General features: G+C 38.4%; 1 protein-coding gene across 1 annotated transcript in view; it reads right to left on the minus strand.

The window, feature by feature from the left end:
* REXO5 (RNA exonuclease 5) overlaps positions 1-16,182 on the minus strand; it is a 44,787-nt gene that overhangs the window by 18,715 nt on the left and 9,890 nt on the right. Inside the window, exons 5-11 of the mRNA XM_025371495.1 lie at positions 15,694-15,790; positions 10,057-10,197; positions 7,430-7,518; positions 5,997-6,112; positions 4,737-4,875; positions 4,486-4,580; positions 3,397-3,499 (exon numbers count right to left, since the gene is read on the minus strand). Of these exons, the coding sequence (XP_025227280.1) occupies positions 3,397-3,499; positions 4,486-4,580; positions 4,737-4,875; positions 5,997-6,112; positions 7,430-7,518; positions 10,057-10,197; positions 15,694-15,790 (780 nt within the window). The remainder of the gene's footprint in view (positions 1-3,396; positions 3,500-4,485; positions 4,581-4,736; positions 4,876-5,996; positions 6,113-7,429; positions 7,519-10,056; positions 10,198-15,693; positions 15,791-16,182) is intronic.

The raw sequence follows: 16,182 nt of genomic DNA on the forward strand, positions 1-16,182 counted from the left end.
TTTGCCATTGCCACAGCCCTGGGATGGCTTCAACAGTTACCAGATGGTTTATGGCTGCTTAGCCAAGAACGGCAATCTGTTACCAGCTACAAATGTTGTTACATGAATGTGGGGAAGGGCCAAGTAGGGCTGATTGAAAAAGGATGACAATTTTGGTTCATCACTCATCCAATAGTCAGTCACTTAAAATTTACCTCTCTGCAAACATGCAATTTTGGAAATGATAAAAGAATGGCTTTACAAGAAAATTTTTTAAAAAGACTATTTATTAGTTTAACACAAAATCATGAGAAGTCTATTCTAGTTGATATTTCTTCTCCTTCCATAAAGTGGGAGCCCACCAGGGAGTTGTGATGTAGAGAGAATAATTTTTAAAGTTACAAATTTTTAAAAATAAACTTCTTTTTAAAGAATCAATTTGGATTTACAGAAAAATTATGAAAATAGTACAGAGTTCCCATACAGCATACCCCCATTTTTACCTATTAGTAATAGATTCGTAGGGTGCATTTGTCACAATTAATGAAACAATAGTAATGCATTATTATTAACTAAAGCCCATGCTTAATTCAGATTTGGTTAGTTTTTATCCAAGTGAGATACAATTTTCACTGGAAATCAAGCATAATTAAGCTCCCCAAGTGTGGTTTGGGAATCCTGGGGTTTCCAGAGATCTCACAAGGGGTGAGATTCTTCCTTCTCCAACTATGTGACATAACAGACTGAATGTAAAGCAGATATGAAAAGTCACTTGTTTTCTATTAAGCTAGATGTTAAAAGGTTTCACAAAAATACCTAAAACAATGATGCTCTTTCCACTAATTTTTATGGAAAATTCTTTTTTTCATAAAAGCAAGTTATTTGTAGCTGGACAGAGTGGCTGTGTATGCTGAAGTTCCAGCTACTCAGGAGGCTGAAGTATGAGGATCCCTTGAGCCCAGGAGTTCCAGTCTAGCTTAGGCAACACAGTGAGACCCCATCTCAAAAAAAAAGTGATTTGTGTTAATATATAATGGTTTTTTATTTATCTTAAACTAATATTAAAATTTATGCAATTTCTAATATAGTAAATGTTGATAGATATTGTAACCCAGAGTCCCTGGGTCTTCAGGTGCACACTATAAAAGTGTAACCCCTGTTGCACCTTGTTGTTTCAAAAGGGTACAGGAAGAAGACCAGCTACAGCAAGACAAAAACCAGCTGGAACCAGAGATGCCTGAAGTTAGAGATGAACTTGGCAAACTCTCTGCATTACCATACTAAAAATCTCACTTAGAGAGGAACTTATTCTCTATTTTCTATACATGTATGTGTCAAGGAACAAACCCTGCCTTTACACATGCAATGACTCAGCCAACTAGCAAAATAAAAGCCCTGCTTTTGCCTTCATTTGGGGAGATAGTGCTTTGGAAACTATCCCTGGTGTTCTTACTTGTTGCAAAGTAATAAAATCCCCTTGTTAAATCCTCCTTGGGCCAGGCATGGTGACTCACGCCTATAATCCAAGCACTTTGGGAGGCCGAGATGGGTGGATCATCTGAGGTTAGGAGTTTGAGACCAGCCTGGCCAACATGGTAAAACCCCAACTCTAATAAAAAACAAACAAACAAACAAACAAAAAACATTAGCCAGGTGTGGTGGCAGGCACCTGTAATCCCAGCTGCTCGGGAGGGTGAGGCAGGAAAATCTCTTGAACCAGGGAGGCGGAGGCTGCAGTGAAGAGAGATTGCACCATTGCACTCCAGCCTGGGAGACAGAGTGAGATTCTGTCTCAAAAAAAATAAAAATAAAAAAGTAAATCTTCTTTGGTAGTGGTCATTGGGTTAACACCCATCAAGTGATTGAACTCACCACTGTGTGGGTAACAATATAACCCACATTAACAAAAGAGTCATGAGACCAAAAGGGTTTTAGAACCTGCTGTAGTGATTGAGAGCAGAGATTAGCAAACACTAATACATATTTTTTTGTAAATAAATAAAGTTTTATTTCAGCTGTGCCCACCTGCGTTGACATAATGTCTATGGCTGCTCTTGCAGTACCACAGCAAGTTGAGTAGTTGCAAAACTGCAAAGCCTACAATATTTACTAACTGGCCTTTACAGAAAAAGTTTGCTAACCCCTGGTATAGATAAAAGACAGAATGTGACAGACATGAGTTTCAATTCTGGTTCCACCTCTGACTGGCTGTGGGACCTCAGATAAGTTATCTAACCTTTGATAACCTCAAAAGGTTCATGTATAAAATTGGAATGATAATGGTTAACTCACAGGGCTGTTGTGAGGATTAAATAAGATAATGTATATACGGCATTTTAGAATAATACACTTAAGACCTCAGTGAGTGGTGGCTATTATTATCTATATGCTCGAAGAAGATCTGTTAGAATGTCTTTTTACTATCTGACACAAAGTCTGGTTGTTGCTTATTATTCTATGTGGAGTACAATTTATTTCATAATGGAGTCATGATGGAATGTATTATGCAATGGGACAATCTAATAGGTTAGAATGCATTATAATAAAGTTTGTCAGAGACTATGTCCTCTTTCATGTCTCCCTTATGTGCTGTTCTAATCTGTACCCACTGAACTGCTGGTGAAACAATTGTATGCTCCCCCTACTCTAAGAAAACTAAAATCTATGCAGAATTTTTATAATTATTACAATTATTAGTATTAACTACAATAATCACCATGCCACCAGTATAGTGCTTAATATATTTAAGGCACTGTGCTAAGAACTTTATACACAGTATCTCATTTACTCTCAACAATATCCTAGAAAAGTGTGTATTCCCCTATTATACATCCAAAAACTGATGTTGTTCAGAGAAATTACCCTAGATTATACAGCTAGACATACAGTAGAACATATATTTTAAAACAGATAAGCCCAACTGCAGAGACTATATACTTAACCACTACATTATGCTAGTGATACGGGTCTTAATTCAAAATATATGCTAGGCTTCAATCACATTGCCATTTTCTTTTTTTTTTTTTTTTTGAGATGAAGTCTTGCTCTGTTGCCCAGCTAGAGTGCAGTGGCGCGATCTCAGCTCACTACAACCTCCACCTCCCTGGTTCAAGCGATTCTCCTGCCTCAGCCTCCCGAGTAGCTGGGACCACAGGCATGCACCACCACACCCGGCTAATTTTTGTATTTTTAGTAGAGACGGGGTTTCACCATATTGGCCAGGCTGGTCTTTAACTCCTGACCTGGTGATCTGCCCGCCCCAGCCTCCCAAAGTGCTGGGATTATAGGCGTGAGCCACTGCACCCAGCCCACACTGCCATTTTCATAAAAATAGGTAACAGGAGTTGGTAGTCTATGATAGACTGATTTAGTCCTATGATTTTAAGAAAGGTGAACACACTGGTCAAAGATACTAACCTTTTTTGGGCCATACTTAAGGAAATACTGAGCCAATTCAAGGATTATTCTAGCATCTTCTGTGGCATCATGACCAAGTCTGTCTGGACACTGTATATCCTTCCTGGAAAGTCAGTATAAAATTGACATACTCACAGCACTTTTAATGATAGGCTCTTTCAACCATCTCAAGTGTTGTGATTACATATAAAATGTTAGAATTCTGGTAATTAGATTTGCATCACAACAATCAAGGTTCCTTTATTCCAGCTAATTGCCAGGCCCTGCAAGAGGCACTGGGGGTGCAGAACAATCAGGAATGGCTTTGTTCACAGCAAGCATAGCATGTGGACAAAAGGCTACCCAACAAAAAGCATCTAGCTGACTCCCCGGCCAGTCCCCTCTCTAAGAAATGGGGCAGGCCCATTTCTTAGATCTAACCATTGTTTAAAATTGCCTTCCTGAAACTTTTTTATTTGTATATAAGTGTCTATACATACTTAAATACTTTCTCAGGTGTTTTTAAAAAGCTTAATATATGTATATGCCTATGTCTATAGATAGAACTAAATCTAATCTATATCATATAAATATTGAGGCATATATAAATCTTGCTCTGCATCTCTTATTCTCAGGAGTGTCTTAGAGAGGTTTCCATATAACATACAGATTTATCATATTCTTTTGAACAACAAAATATTCAATAATATAGATAACCATAATTTACTCAGACTTCTAGAATATTTGAGGTTTTTCTATTTTGCTATTTTAAACCATGTTATAATGAACACCTTTGTACATATGTGTCTTAATACAATAGGGCAGTATAAGTATGTTACACTATCTTGTATAGGCATATAGGTATGTTTTGAAATTTTGGTTACCTCTTCTGCCTTCATGGTTCAGTTCTATCCATTAAGCCTCAACTATGAATGTAAACCCCTGTCTCTATTGCTACAATTTCTTCATTTTATAAGAAATGCAAAAAAATAATGTTTATAAACAAAGAGAGCAGAAATCCTGAATTTTGCAATACGCATTAAATTAGATACTATATGCTAATAGTATGCAGTTTGTCAGGACAATATTATAGTATATAAGCAAACCTACCCCAAAATAGCTTTGGCTAAGAACTTTAGCTTAAATCTTCTGCCCTGCTCTCTGACATAAAGCAATGATGTATCAATAACATATGGATGTATCATCTGAGGAAGAAAGAGAATAAAATGAGTAATGTCTTATGCTAAAGGAAAAAACAAGTGGGCTAGCAGGGTGGGGGAGAAGAGCCCAAGACTTTAGATTTGAGATAAATGGAACAGGCATTTATACTGAAAATACAAAGTCCTAAATCAGATACTCACTTTCAGTGCTCTGAGATCCAAATCTAAGGAGTGGCCCACTAACACAGCATCAGGAGGAAGCAGTGCTTTTAACTGCCTCTGTACATCTTTGAGTTTGGTCGTCACTGGGTTAAGAATCTTCTTCGTGATTCCTGAAAAGCTTTCAATAAAAAAAGAGAAATGGACAGGCAAGGATATTAACAAGTTTTCCTCTCTGGAAAGACATTTTAAAAATAACATTTTAAAAAATTATAGTTTATATATATATGCTTAGTGTCCAAAGCGACAAATAAGAATTAAAAATTAGTCATAATCCTATCACTCAGAGATGATCGCTTTTTACATTTTATTAAATGTCCTTCCATACTTTTGATATAGATTCAGGTATATATTTAATTTTTATAAAAATATAATCATAATGCATGAGCTGCTTTTTAACAAATCTATCCTTTGTAATACGTCATAAACACATTTTCATGTCAATAAATCTATTTTAGCACATCCTTTTAAATGGTTACAGAGTGAGTATTCCATCATACAGATGCAACGTATTTTAACTAATCCCTTACTTTCAGACATTTATATACCTACATTTTTGCAATACTGTGACAAACATGCTTGTGCATACAACTTTGCCACACGTGACTGTTCCCTAAGAATCTAATTGTCAAGTCTGCTAATAGGACAGTTATTTATCACTATCATTGCCTCTCTGTCCCTAAGTAGTCATGAATCTACCGGTGCCACTTCAATGGATGGGAACAGTAATGTTTCACTGGCTTCTTGCCTAGTCACTGTGTGTACATTCTGAAATTACATGCTAATCTTTGGAAAAGTAGACTAACATTTTGAGCTTTGAATTTCTGTTATGAAAAATAATAGTTTTGTTTGTGTTTTGGGGGTCAAGGCAGATTAAGCTCTAACATCACTTGACTGCCAAATGATGATTTGCAGATTTTCAGATGAGGTCTTATCAGAAAGCAAAGCTCCAGCTGTTTGGCAGTTGTAGATACTGATTATAATTGGGAGATTCTGGAACAAGGAAGATAATATTCTGCTGACTTAGGTCACAAGAAGATTGAAGATCAAGAAGGGCAAGAGCATTATACACTGACATTGTGCAATTTCAGCATTAAAATATACCTATGTGATGCCCTAATCTTTGATAATACTTAAGTAGATAAAACCCAACTAAACTGAAGCTATGGGCCATTCTTCTTAAGAATTATTCCATTCTAGTCTGATAGCTCTCAGAAGAGCTGAAGACAAGGTGAAAAATACCTGGTGAGGTAGTCCAGAATCTTGTTTTCAGGTTTGACCAGTTCATCCATAACACAGCAGCCTCCTTCAGCAACCAGTGAGATGCGTGTTAGCTCTCTCCCCTTAGATGTGAGGCACTGAAAGACCAAGATGTAGTCAGTCTGCTGAACTGTGGAAGGTATTGCTTCCTCTTACTATTTGCACTATGTCAACTGCCATCTATTCTAATCTACCAGGGTCCCTGCAGCAATGGCACAAACTTGCTTACTAGAGGATCTAGTGTGAGTGAAATTAAAGCTGGGCAGGCTGTTGAATGTTACACTTAAGAGGATCAACACAGTGTAATTTGCACAAGGAAGATGAATGCAAATAGTATTAATAATTATATCTACCATTTATGGAGTGTGTACTATATCCAGTATTATGCTAAATACCTCTAATAGGTAATTTTTATTAAGCCCATTCTATTATCAGCTAGTGCTGTACTAAGCATTTTATATATGCCACTCTCATAATTACCTTTTGAGGTAGTCTTTATTATTACCCCCACTTCACAGAGGGAGAAGCCCAGGCTGATATGTTAGGGGAATTTGTCCAAGGTGACATAGCCACTAACAGGCAAGGACAGGATATACACCCTGATATGTCAGATTCTCAAGTTTTAGGTCTTAGTTACTCTATTAAGAATTGAGAAACTGTTTCCTGAGTACTGAAAGAGGATGCACTGTCTTTGAAAAGAGGCTTACTACAATTAGATAAAGCAAAGCATGAGGGGAACTTAAGGAGAGAAATCCTACTTCTGGTCTTCAAGGTGTAAAACTAAGCCAAACCAACAATTAAGGCAAAGTCCTCATAGCAGCAACAACAAAATACTTGTTCAAACATAAGGAATCAACTTATAGTAATGTGCAAAGACTTGATTAAACATAGTAACTAGTTGGAAAACTTATGTGATTTTTTTTTTTTTTTTTCCTGAGATGGAGTCTCGCTCTGTCACCAGGCTGGAGTACAGTGGCGCAATCTTGGCGCACTGCAATCTCTGCCTCCTGGGTTCAAACGATTCTCCTGCCTCAGCCTCCCGAGTACCTGGGACTACAGGTGTGCACCACCATGCCCAGCTAATTTTTTTTATTTTTAGTAGAGATGGGGTTTCACCATGTTGGCCAGGATGGTCTTGATCTCCTGACCTCATGATCCACCCACCTCGGCCTCCCAAAGTGCTGGGATTACAGGTGTGAGCCACTGCACCCAGCCACTTATGTGATATTTATTCTTTATCCTGGAATACAGATCTAAGTTTTCTAAAGTATGAGTAAAAGGACCTACTTTCAGCTATTAAAACAGAATACTAGAAATGAATGTATTCGTTCATTGGTGCAGTAGACTCAAGAAATCATTTTCTACTAGACCTCAGCTTGTAACACTCCAATAGAAAAATCAAAAGTAGTACGTGCCATTTCACAGTCAAGTCCAAAGAGAGGACTATTGTCTGCTATAGAACCATTACATTTGGTAAGTAAAAAGTTTTCACACTCAGGAAAACCTAGGAAAAAAGGAAGAAAATATTTGCCTTTAGAATAGAGATGGTAAACATCACTCTTAGATTCAAGCAGGTAAAACTAAAATACTAGATATTTTAGTCAGATATGTTGGTATGTTAGACACTTGAAATACAAAGACTAAATAAGATACAATCTCTGTCCTCAAGTTTTTCACCATCTACTCATTTTTATATTGAAAGAATAACTTAGGCTTGCTGTTAGGAGGAGATTCTGGGGCTTGAACTTCCTGGCAGTTGCCAAGTAACAATTTTTCCTCCTCATGAGAAAAGAGATAACTAAATCATGGCTAAACTCAAAGTCATTAGGCCCTTTCCATGTCAGCGCTAAGAAAGAATGAATAAAGTATGCAAATAACTGTATGTGAAATCTTTCTTTCCTAAATACAGGAAGAGAAAATAGGAATGAGATTCCATCATAATGGAGATCTAAAAGGATTTCACAGCAGGAAGCAAGTTTAAGTAACATTCACCATACATGTCCCTCCACCCAACTCAACCCTCAAGATTCCTCTGAAACATCTATTCAGAGCCTTGCCTGCATTTTCTGGAATCACATGTTTCCTACAGAGGCTCAGCTACAGACTTAAGGTACTCCCTCTATTTGTGTACCCTGAGTCAATAACCATGCATATTTAGCTCAGAGACCCAAAAGCATCTGAATTGTTGAAGACTTCTACCTTTCGGCAGAGGCTAGAGCAGTAAAGGTAACATCTAAATCTTGTTTGACAAGGAACAAACGGGGCTAGGCAAACCTTTGACCGATTTCTGATTCCCAGTACTGTGAAATTTCCAATTAATCGCAATTAAAAGAATCAAAATATGGTCTATCCCAGAGAAGAAAGGCAGCCCCAAATCTCAGAGACACTATACTTGCGGCCTATCTTATCTATATTTTCAGTGGTGTTTTATAGGTGTCAGCAGTACTGCCCTTACTACGTGCTCATGTGACAGTAGTGCAACCTCAAGAAAAAGATGGTTATAAATATGTTAAAATAAATAGAGAAAAAGCCATCTATAAAATGGAGTTAAATTTAGTTCATATATCATAGGATTGCCAGTTAATATACAAAAAAGCACTTAGTATGGTGCCTGGGACCTATAAAACACATCCACATCAACTTAAAAAAATAAATTAAAAAAAATAAAATTTATGCATCCAGAATATAAGAACTCCAATAATTCCATGATAAAATACAGCCCAATTTAAAAATGGACAAAGGATCCGAATAGACATTTCTCTGAAGCTATACAAATAACTAATAAGCACGTGAAAAGTTGCTCAAAATCATCAGCCAACAGACACATGCAAATCAAAATCACAATGAGACACCACTTCATAGCCACTAGGATGGATATATTCAAACAAGATAATAACAAATGTTGGCAAGAATGTGCAGGAACTGGAAACCTCGTATGTTGCTGGTGGGAACGTAAAATGGTATGGCTGCTGCTTTCACAGACTGACAGTGCCTCAAAAGGTTAAACACAGAGTTATCACGTGACCCAGCAATTATACTCCTAGGTATATACCCAACAGAAATGAAAGCATGTGTCCACACAAAAAACTTGTACTTGAATGTTCATAGCAGCATTATTCATAATAACTAAAAAGTGGAAACAACTCAAATGTCCTTCACCCAATGAACAGTCTATCCAATGGCAGTATCATTAAGCAGTGAAAATAAATGTAGTACTGATACATGCTACAATATGGATGAACCTTGAGAACATTATGCAAGTTAAAGAAGCCAGTCACAAAGACCACATATTGCACATCCACTTACAGGAAATATCCAGAATGGGTAAATCTATATATAGAAAACAGATTAACGGTTGTCAAAGGCTCAGGAGTTGGAGGGAAATTATACTATAGGGTTTCTTTTGGGATGATAGAAGTGTTCTAAAATTGTGGTGATGGCTGTATAACTCTATGAAGATAGTAAAAAATACTTAATTGTAACTTTAAGTGGGTGAAATGTGTGGTATGTTAAATTATATCTCAGTTAAAAAAAAGGAAATTTAATTATCATTGCTATAATTAGGAGGCAACAAAGAAAATAAAATGAAATCAAAGTACTTTTATTAAATTCTTGCTATATAATTGACCAAGGCTCTGAGCCTAGACCTGCTCTATTTGTTAAAGAAATGTGGGGGCAGTGTGGGAGGAGAATTAGAAGTATTGGAAAAGTGTTAAAATATTAAAGACATACTAACTGTTTTTAATATAAAGAAATGAAAGAAAACTGAATGAAAAAGAAAGGGAGTAACTTTCTCATTAAATATTATTTCAATGCTCTTCAATGTCACATTCATGTACTACCTAAAATCATCACTTTGCCAATCACAATATACATCACACACTTTGGGATACACTGTGCTTAAGATATTTCCTCATTAATAGAAGATGAAATAAGAATAAGCCATTCAGAAAACAGCCACATAAATCAATCTCCAACAGTAGTATTTAAATAAGCTGTTATTTTTACATTGTTGGCAATATCAGATTAGGCCTAAGCCAACCTTGTAATGGAAAGTGAAACGTTCTCATTTCCTCCTTTGTCAGAAGGCATCTGGTCAAGCCCACTTTCTTAGAGCCATACTTTTGAATGATGGGGTCATTCTGAAGGTTGATGGTGGCTTTTGCATTAGAAGGTAAAGGCCCTAAAAGAAAAACAATTGAAAGTATATTAGAATGTGTATTTAAGAACCCTAGAAGACATGTCTCCTGAGGTTGCATAGGCTAAGCACAGGGAAGATCAAAAGATGTATAAAACTCAGCCCCAACCATTTAGGGGCTTGCAATCTATTACCATTATAGGAACACAGAGAGGCAGGGCATGGTGGCTCATGCCTGTAATCCCAGCACTTTGGGAGGCGGAGGCAGGTGGATTACGAGGTCAGGAGATCGAGACCATCCTGGTTAACATGGTGAAATCCTGTCTCTACTAAAAATACAAAAATAAAATTAGCCGGGCATGGTGGTGGGCGTCGGTAGTCCCAGCTACTTGGGAGGCTGAGGTGGGAGAATGGCGTGAACCCAAGAGGCAGAACTTGCAGTGAGCCAAGATCGCGCCACTGCACTCCAGCCTGGGTGACAGAGCAAGACTCTGTCTCAAAACAAAACAAAACAAAACAAAAAAACACTGAGAAAATGAAGTCCCAAATGAGCTAAAACAATAAAGGGATAGGAGGAAGAATATACTTTACACTGGAGTGTCAGAGATCAAGAAAGGAAAAGATTAACTGAGTCTTAAAAAAACACAGAATTCAGATAGTTGGTATATTCAACCTGTTCTTTACAGTGCCTGTCACTCCCTTACGGTTCATTCTAGCTAAATATACTCCATCCTCAGCCACCTATTTAAGCAGCAAAAGCTTGTTCTTTAACCAGGGACCATTACTGATTGGATTAAGGGTATGACCCGGCTCAAGAGAGGTCATCTATAGATTGACCAATGACTTGATATTCCTTATCAAGACATGCTCTTAAAAGGAAAAATCAGTTGATCAGACTGCCTGCTTTAAGAATTTTCACTAAAAAATATAAAGAACTGGGCTAGTTACAGTGGTTCACACCTGTAATTCCAGCACTTTGGGAGGCTGAGATAGGCAGAACACTTGAGGTCAGGAGTTCAAGACCAGCCTAGCCAACATGGTGAAACCCCATATCTACTAAAAACACAAAAATTAGCCGGGTGTGGTGGCATGCACCTGTAATTCCAGCTATTCAGGAGGCTGAGGCACAAGAATTGCTTGAACTTGGGAGGTGGAGGTTGCAGTGAGCAGAGATTGTGCCATTGCACTCCAGCTTGGGCAACAGAGCAAGGCTCTGTCTCAAAAAAAAAAAAAAAAATATATATATATATATATATATAGAGAGAGAGAGAGAGAGAGACAGAGAGACAGAGAGACAGAGAGACAGAGAGACAGCGAGAACTGACTAGTCAGAAGAGGAAAATACACACACAGATAAGTAGATGCTATGAGAGGGTTGGAGAAAATCTCTTCACTAGGGCTACTTAGGTTCCTGCTGGCTTTCTACCCACATATATCCTTCTTCAAACAATACTTGCTCAAGATGGCCTAAGTGAGTAGTTGGTCCTTGTGAGGAAAAGAGCCAAAGTATCATAAGTAGAAGAGGGCATTCCAGGTAAGACAGAAACGTAGAGTAAACTTGGTTTGGCAGTAGACCAGTGATGAAGAAAAAAAGGTCTGTGCAAGAGACAAGTATAGGAAACAAAGTTGAGAGAAGAGGATAATTTTCGTCCACCATTCAATACATAATGGGGAGCCACAAAAAGTTCCTGAAAGTGGAAGTGACATAATTAAAGCAGTGTTTTAAGAAACATCAACCTCAAAGATTTGTAAAAAATGGAGTAGAGGCTGGGTGCATGGCATGCCTGTAATCCCAGCACTTTGGGAGGCCAAGGCAAGAGGATTGCTTGAGTCCAGGAGATTGAGACCACCTAGGCAACAGAGCAAGACCCAGTCTCTACCAAAACAAAAATTGGTTAGGCATGGTAGTGCATGACTACAAGTCTTAGCTACTCAGGAGGCTGAGGCAGGAGGATGGCTTGAATGTAGGAGTTTGAGACTGCAGTGAGCTTAGATTGTGCCACTGCACTTCAGCCTGGGCAACAGAGGGAGATCCTGTCTCTAGATTTTTTTTTTTTTTGGAGACGGAGTTTTGCTCTTGTTGCCCATGCTGGAGTGCAATGGCGCAATCTCGGTTCACTGCAACCTTTGCCTCCCAGGTTCAAGTGATTCTCTTGCCTCAGCCTCCTGAGTAGCTGGGATTACAGGCATGCACCACCACACCCAGCTAATTTTGTATTTTTAGTAGAGATGGGATTGTTCCATGTTGGTCAGGCTGGTCTCGAACTCCCGACCTCAGGTAATCCACCCACCTCAGCCTCCCAAAGTGCTTGGATTATAGGCATGAGCAACTGCACCTGGCCTAAATTTTTAAAAATACATAAAGAAAGAAAGAAAGAAAGAAAGAAAGACAATGAAGTAGAAAGAGGCTAGAAAGGGCTTTACAGTAATTCTGGCCAAAAAATTATGAGCATCTGCTAGAGGCAGAAATACCATTTGACCCAGCAATCCTGTTACTGGGTATATTCTAAAGGAATATAAATCGTTCTGTTATGAAGATACATGCAAGTGGAAAAGACATGGAATCAACCCAAATGCCCATCAATGATAGATCGGATAAAGAAAATGTGGTACATATACACCATGAATACTACGCAGCCACAAAAAGGAATGAGATCACGTCCTTTGCAGAGACATGGATGGAACTGGAACCCATTATTCTCAGCAAACGCAGAAACAGAAAACCAAACACCACATATTCTCACTTATAAGAGGGAGCTGAATGGTGAAAACACATGGACACATGGGGAGTAAACAACACACATTTCGGGTTGTCAGAGGGATTGGTGGAGGTAGAGCATCAGGAAGAATAGTTGATGGAGGCTGAGCTTAATACCTAGGTGATTGGTTGATCTGTGTACTAAACCACCACATCACACATTTACCTATGTAACAAACCTACACATCATGCGCATGTACCCCGGAAATTAAAATAAATGTTGAAGAAAGAAGGCCAAGTGCAGTGGCTTATGCCTGTAATCTCAGCACTATGAGAGGCTGAGGCGGGTGGATCACTTGAAGTCAGGAGCTCAAGACCAGCCTGGTCAAACATGGTGAAATTCTGTCGCTACTAAAAATACAAAAATTAGCTGGTGTGGTGGTGCCTGCCTGTAGTTCCAGCTACTGAGGAGACTGAGGCACAAAAATCACTTGAACCCAGGTGGCAGAGGTTGCAGTGAGCCGGGATCATCCCACTGCACTCCAGCCTAGGCAACAGAGCAAGACTCTGTCTCAAAAAAAAGTTGTTACCAGCATCCGAATTAAGATAGTGAAAGGGATGGAGGAAAAGGGATACATATAAAACATACACAAAAAACTGGTAGAACATGGTGAAAAAATAACTCAATTCAGCCAGCAAAATATTTAAATATTTATCTATAACTTTATTATATACCCGGCACTGTTTTGGCCACTAGGAATTTCCCAATGCACAAAACCAACAAAATTCCTCATGAAATTTAACTTCTAGTTGGAAATATGGATAATAAACAAATAAATATGTAATATATCAGGTAAGATAAGGGTTTTGAAGAAAAGGAAGAGAAAAGGATAGGAAATGTTGGGGCAGGAAAAGGGTTATTGTCTTATGTTTTTTATAGGATGATCTGAGAAGGTCTCTGTTAAATTGACATCTGAATAGAGATTTATAGGAGCAAAGGGAATTAGGCATGCAGACAGATTGGGGATAGGGAGCCAAAAGAAAATTGTAAAATTCAACACTGGTGTCTTAGAGAAAAATGACACCAACAAGAGGGAATATGAAGAGCCCATTATTTGAGGATGAGAAAAATGCTTTTAGCTATGTTGTGACTGAGGACAGTAGAATATCCAAATAGCAATTGGAATATTCAGCAGGCAGTTGAGAATGCAGGCCTGCAAGCTAGGGCATCAGACCTAGAGATAATGATATAGGAGTCATTCAGAGAAAACTAATAGGTGAACTTGGCAAAAACAGACGAATACTCCAAAGGAAAGACTGATTAACGAAGATCAGAGTGCGAGGGACTATGCCTTGGGGACTGTGATATTTAGCATGGGAAGATGAAGTGAAATACTTAAAGAGGATAGAGAAGTTGCCATAACCTCTCTGGCTCCTCAAGGCTTACAGAATAAAATCCAAATTCTTTTGGCATGGCATTCAAAGCCTGCAGGTTGTCTCTCTGTGGCTGGTACAGAATATAAAAATAAAAAATAAAATAAAAATAAAGCCTGCAGGGTGTGGCTTTAATCTGCCTTTCCAGCTTTGTCTCTCATCACTGCCTCCTCCTATTCTTCTCAGCATGCCCAACAAGCTGTACTCTTCAAACATGTCAAATTTCTTTTTCCTGATTACATCTTTTCTTTCACAACATGATATTTTTACTTGAACCTAGAATCTCATAATGATTACTCTGTGATTTAATCACAGATGTTTAAAATACAATGCAGATCAAATCAAATACAACTGCAGATCAAAAATGGGCATCCATGAGAAGAAGAGAACAATGGAAGGATAGAAAATTAGAAGTGGGGATTAGGACAGAGGATAATACAAGCACATTTCTAGAGGAGATAAGAAATCAAGTTACTCCTCACTACTTTTTCAACACTGGTTGATATTATTCAATTAATTTCTGAACACAAAATACAGTATCATTGAACAATACCTAACCTTACTATATGCAATGAACTCTGATAAGTCCTATACTATTCTATCACTCACCTCCCGGCAAAACCAAAAAGGTTAGCTAAAACTTGCTAATCAGACACAACCCATAGTTTGAAAAACACTGCTATCATGAATCTTGCAGCTGGCTAGTATCTAAACCTCCTGCCTATTTATTCTTCACTGTGAGTAGTATCAGCAAGTATCCCTTATATTAGTCAAAGGCATGATATTCCTTCCCACCTGTACACTGGTGGGTACAAAGACCCAGTGACAGTTTAGAAATTATTCAGAGTAATTCATAACAGTCCAATGTTAGTGATACCCAGGTATCCTTAGCTATCTAACCAGATGGTTTCTGAGGCATGAACCCTGGCTGTGGTTCCTGCTATCTAACCTCCCTGGGTACCTGCCCAGTTTTCCTTAAAAAAACTGTTCTTGTGGCCCAGGTATGGTGGCTCATGCCTATAATCCCAGCACTTTGGGAAGACAAGGCAGGAAGATCACTTGAGCTCAGGAGTTTGAGACCAGCCTGGGCAGCACAGTGGAGCCCCGTTTCTCAAAAAAAAAAAAAAAAATTAGCTGGGAATGTGGCACGTGCCTGTAGTTCCCCAGCTACTCAGGAGGCTGAAGTGGGAGGACTGCTTGAGTTTGGGAGGTCAAGGCTGCAGTGAGCTGTGTGATCACAGCACTGCACTTATGCCTGGGTGACAAGAGTGAGACCCCATCTCAAAAAAACAAAAATTGTTTTTGTGCTTAAGTTAGTTAGAATTGAGTTCTGTTGTGCTAAACCTACTTACAATCATGTCCACATCTTTTAGAGTAAGCAAATCATCAAACCAGCATCATAGCTATACCTTCCATTGTCTTGGGCAGATCTCCAGCTCTTTGTTTTGTTTGTAGCCCAACAATATCAGCTAGAAAGTCAGATGATGGTGGAGGCAAGCGGAATTTCTGAAAATATATTAACAGGTTTTAAAAAAATGGTTGAACAGCTAAAATACTGTGAAAGGCCTGGACTTTTATTGTCAGCTCAGTGCTTTTAAAGTTCTAGACAGTAATTGTTAGCATTTTAAAATGAGAACTGTTTCCTTAATATAGAAAAGTGACTAAGTAAATGAAGCCACACAACGCTAATCGATCCCTGTGATTATACATCGTAAAAAAGACAAACTTTAAAGAAACGTACAACTTAGACAAGAAAAGTCCCTTTGTATTTTCAAAGTTCTTCCAAATCTATTATTTCATTGGAAAGCAGGCCATTGCCATCAGAACAGATGGTACCACAGGGCAAAAAGGTTGAGAGCTTCAGCTTCAGGTTCACCTGGGCTTAAATTTCAGCGCTA

Source organism: Theropithecus gelada, chromosome 20 (assembly GCF_003255815.1).
Source record: "Theropithecus gelada isolate Dixy chromosome 20, Tgel_1.0, whole genome shotgun sequence".
NCBI classification, from domain to species: Eukaryota; Metazoa; Chordata; class Mammalia; order Primates; family Cercopithecidae; genus Theropithecus; species Theropithecus gelada.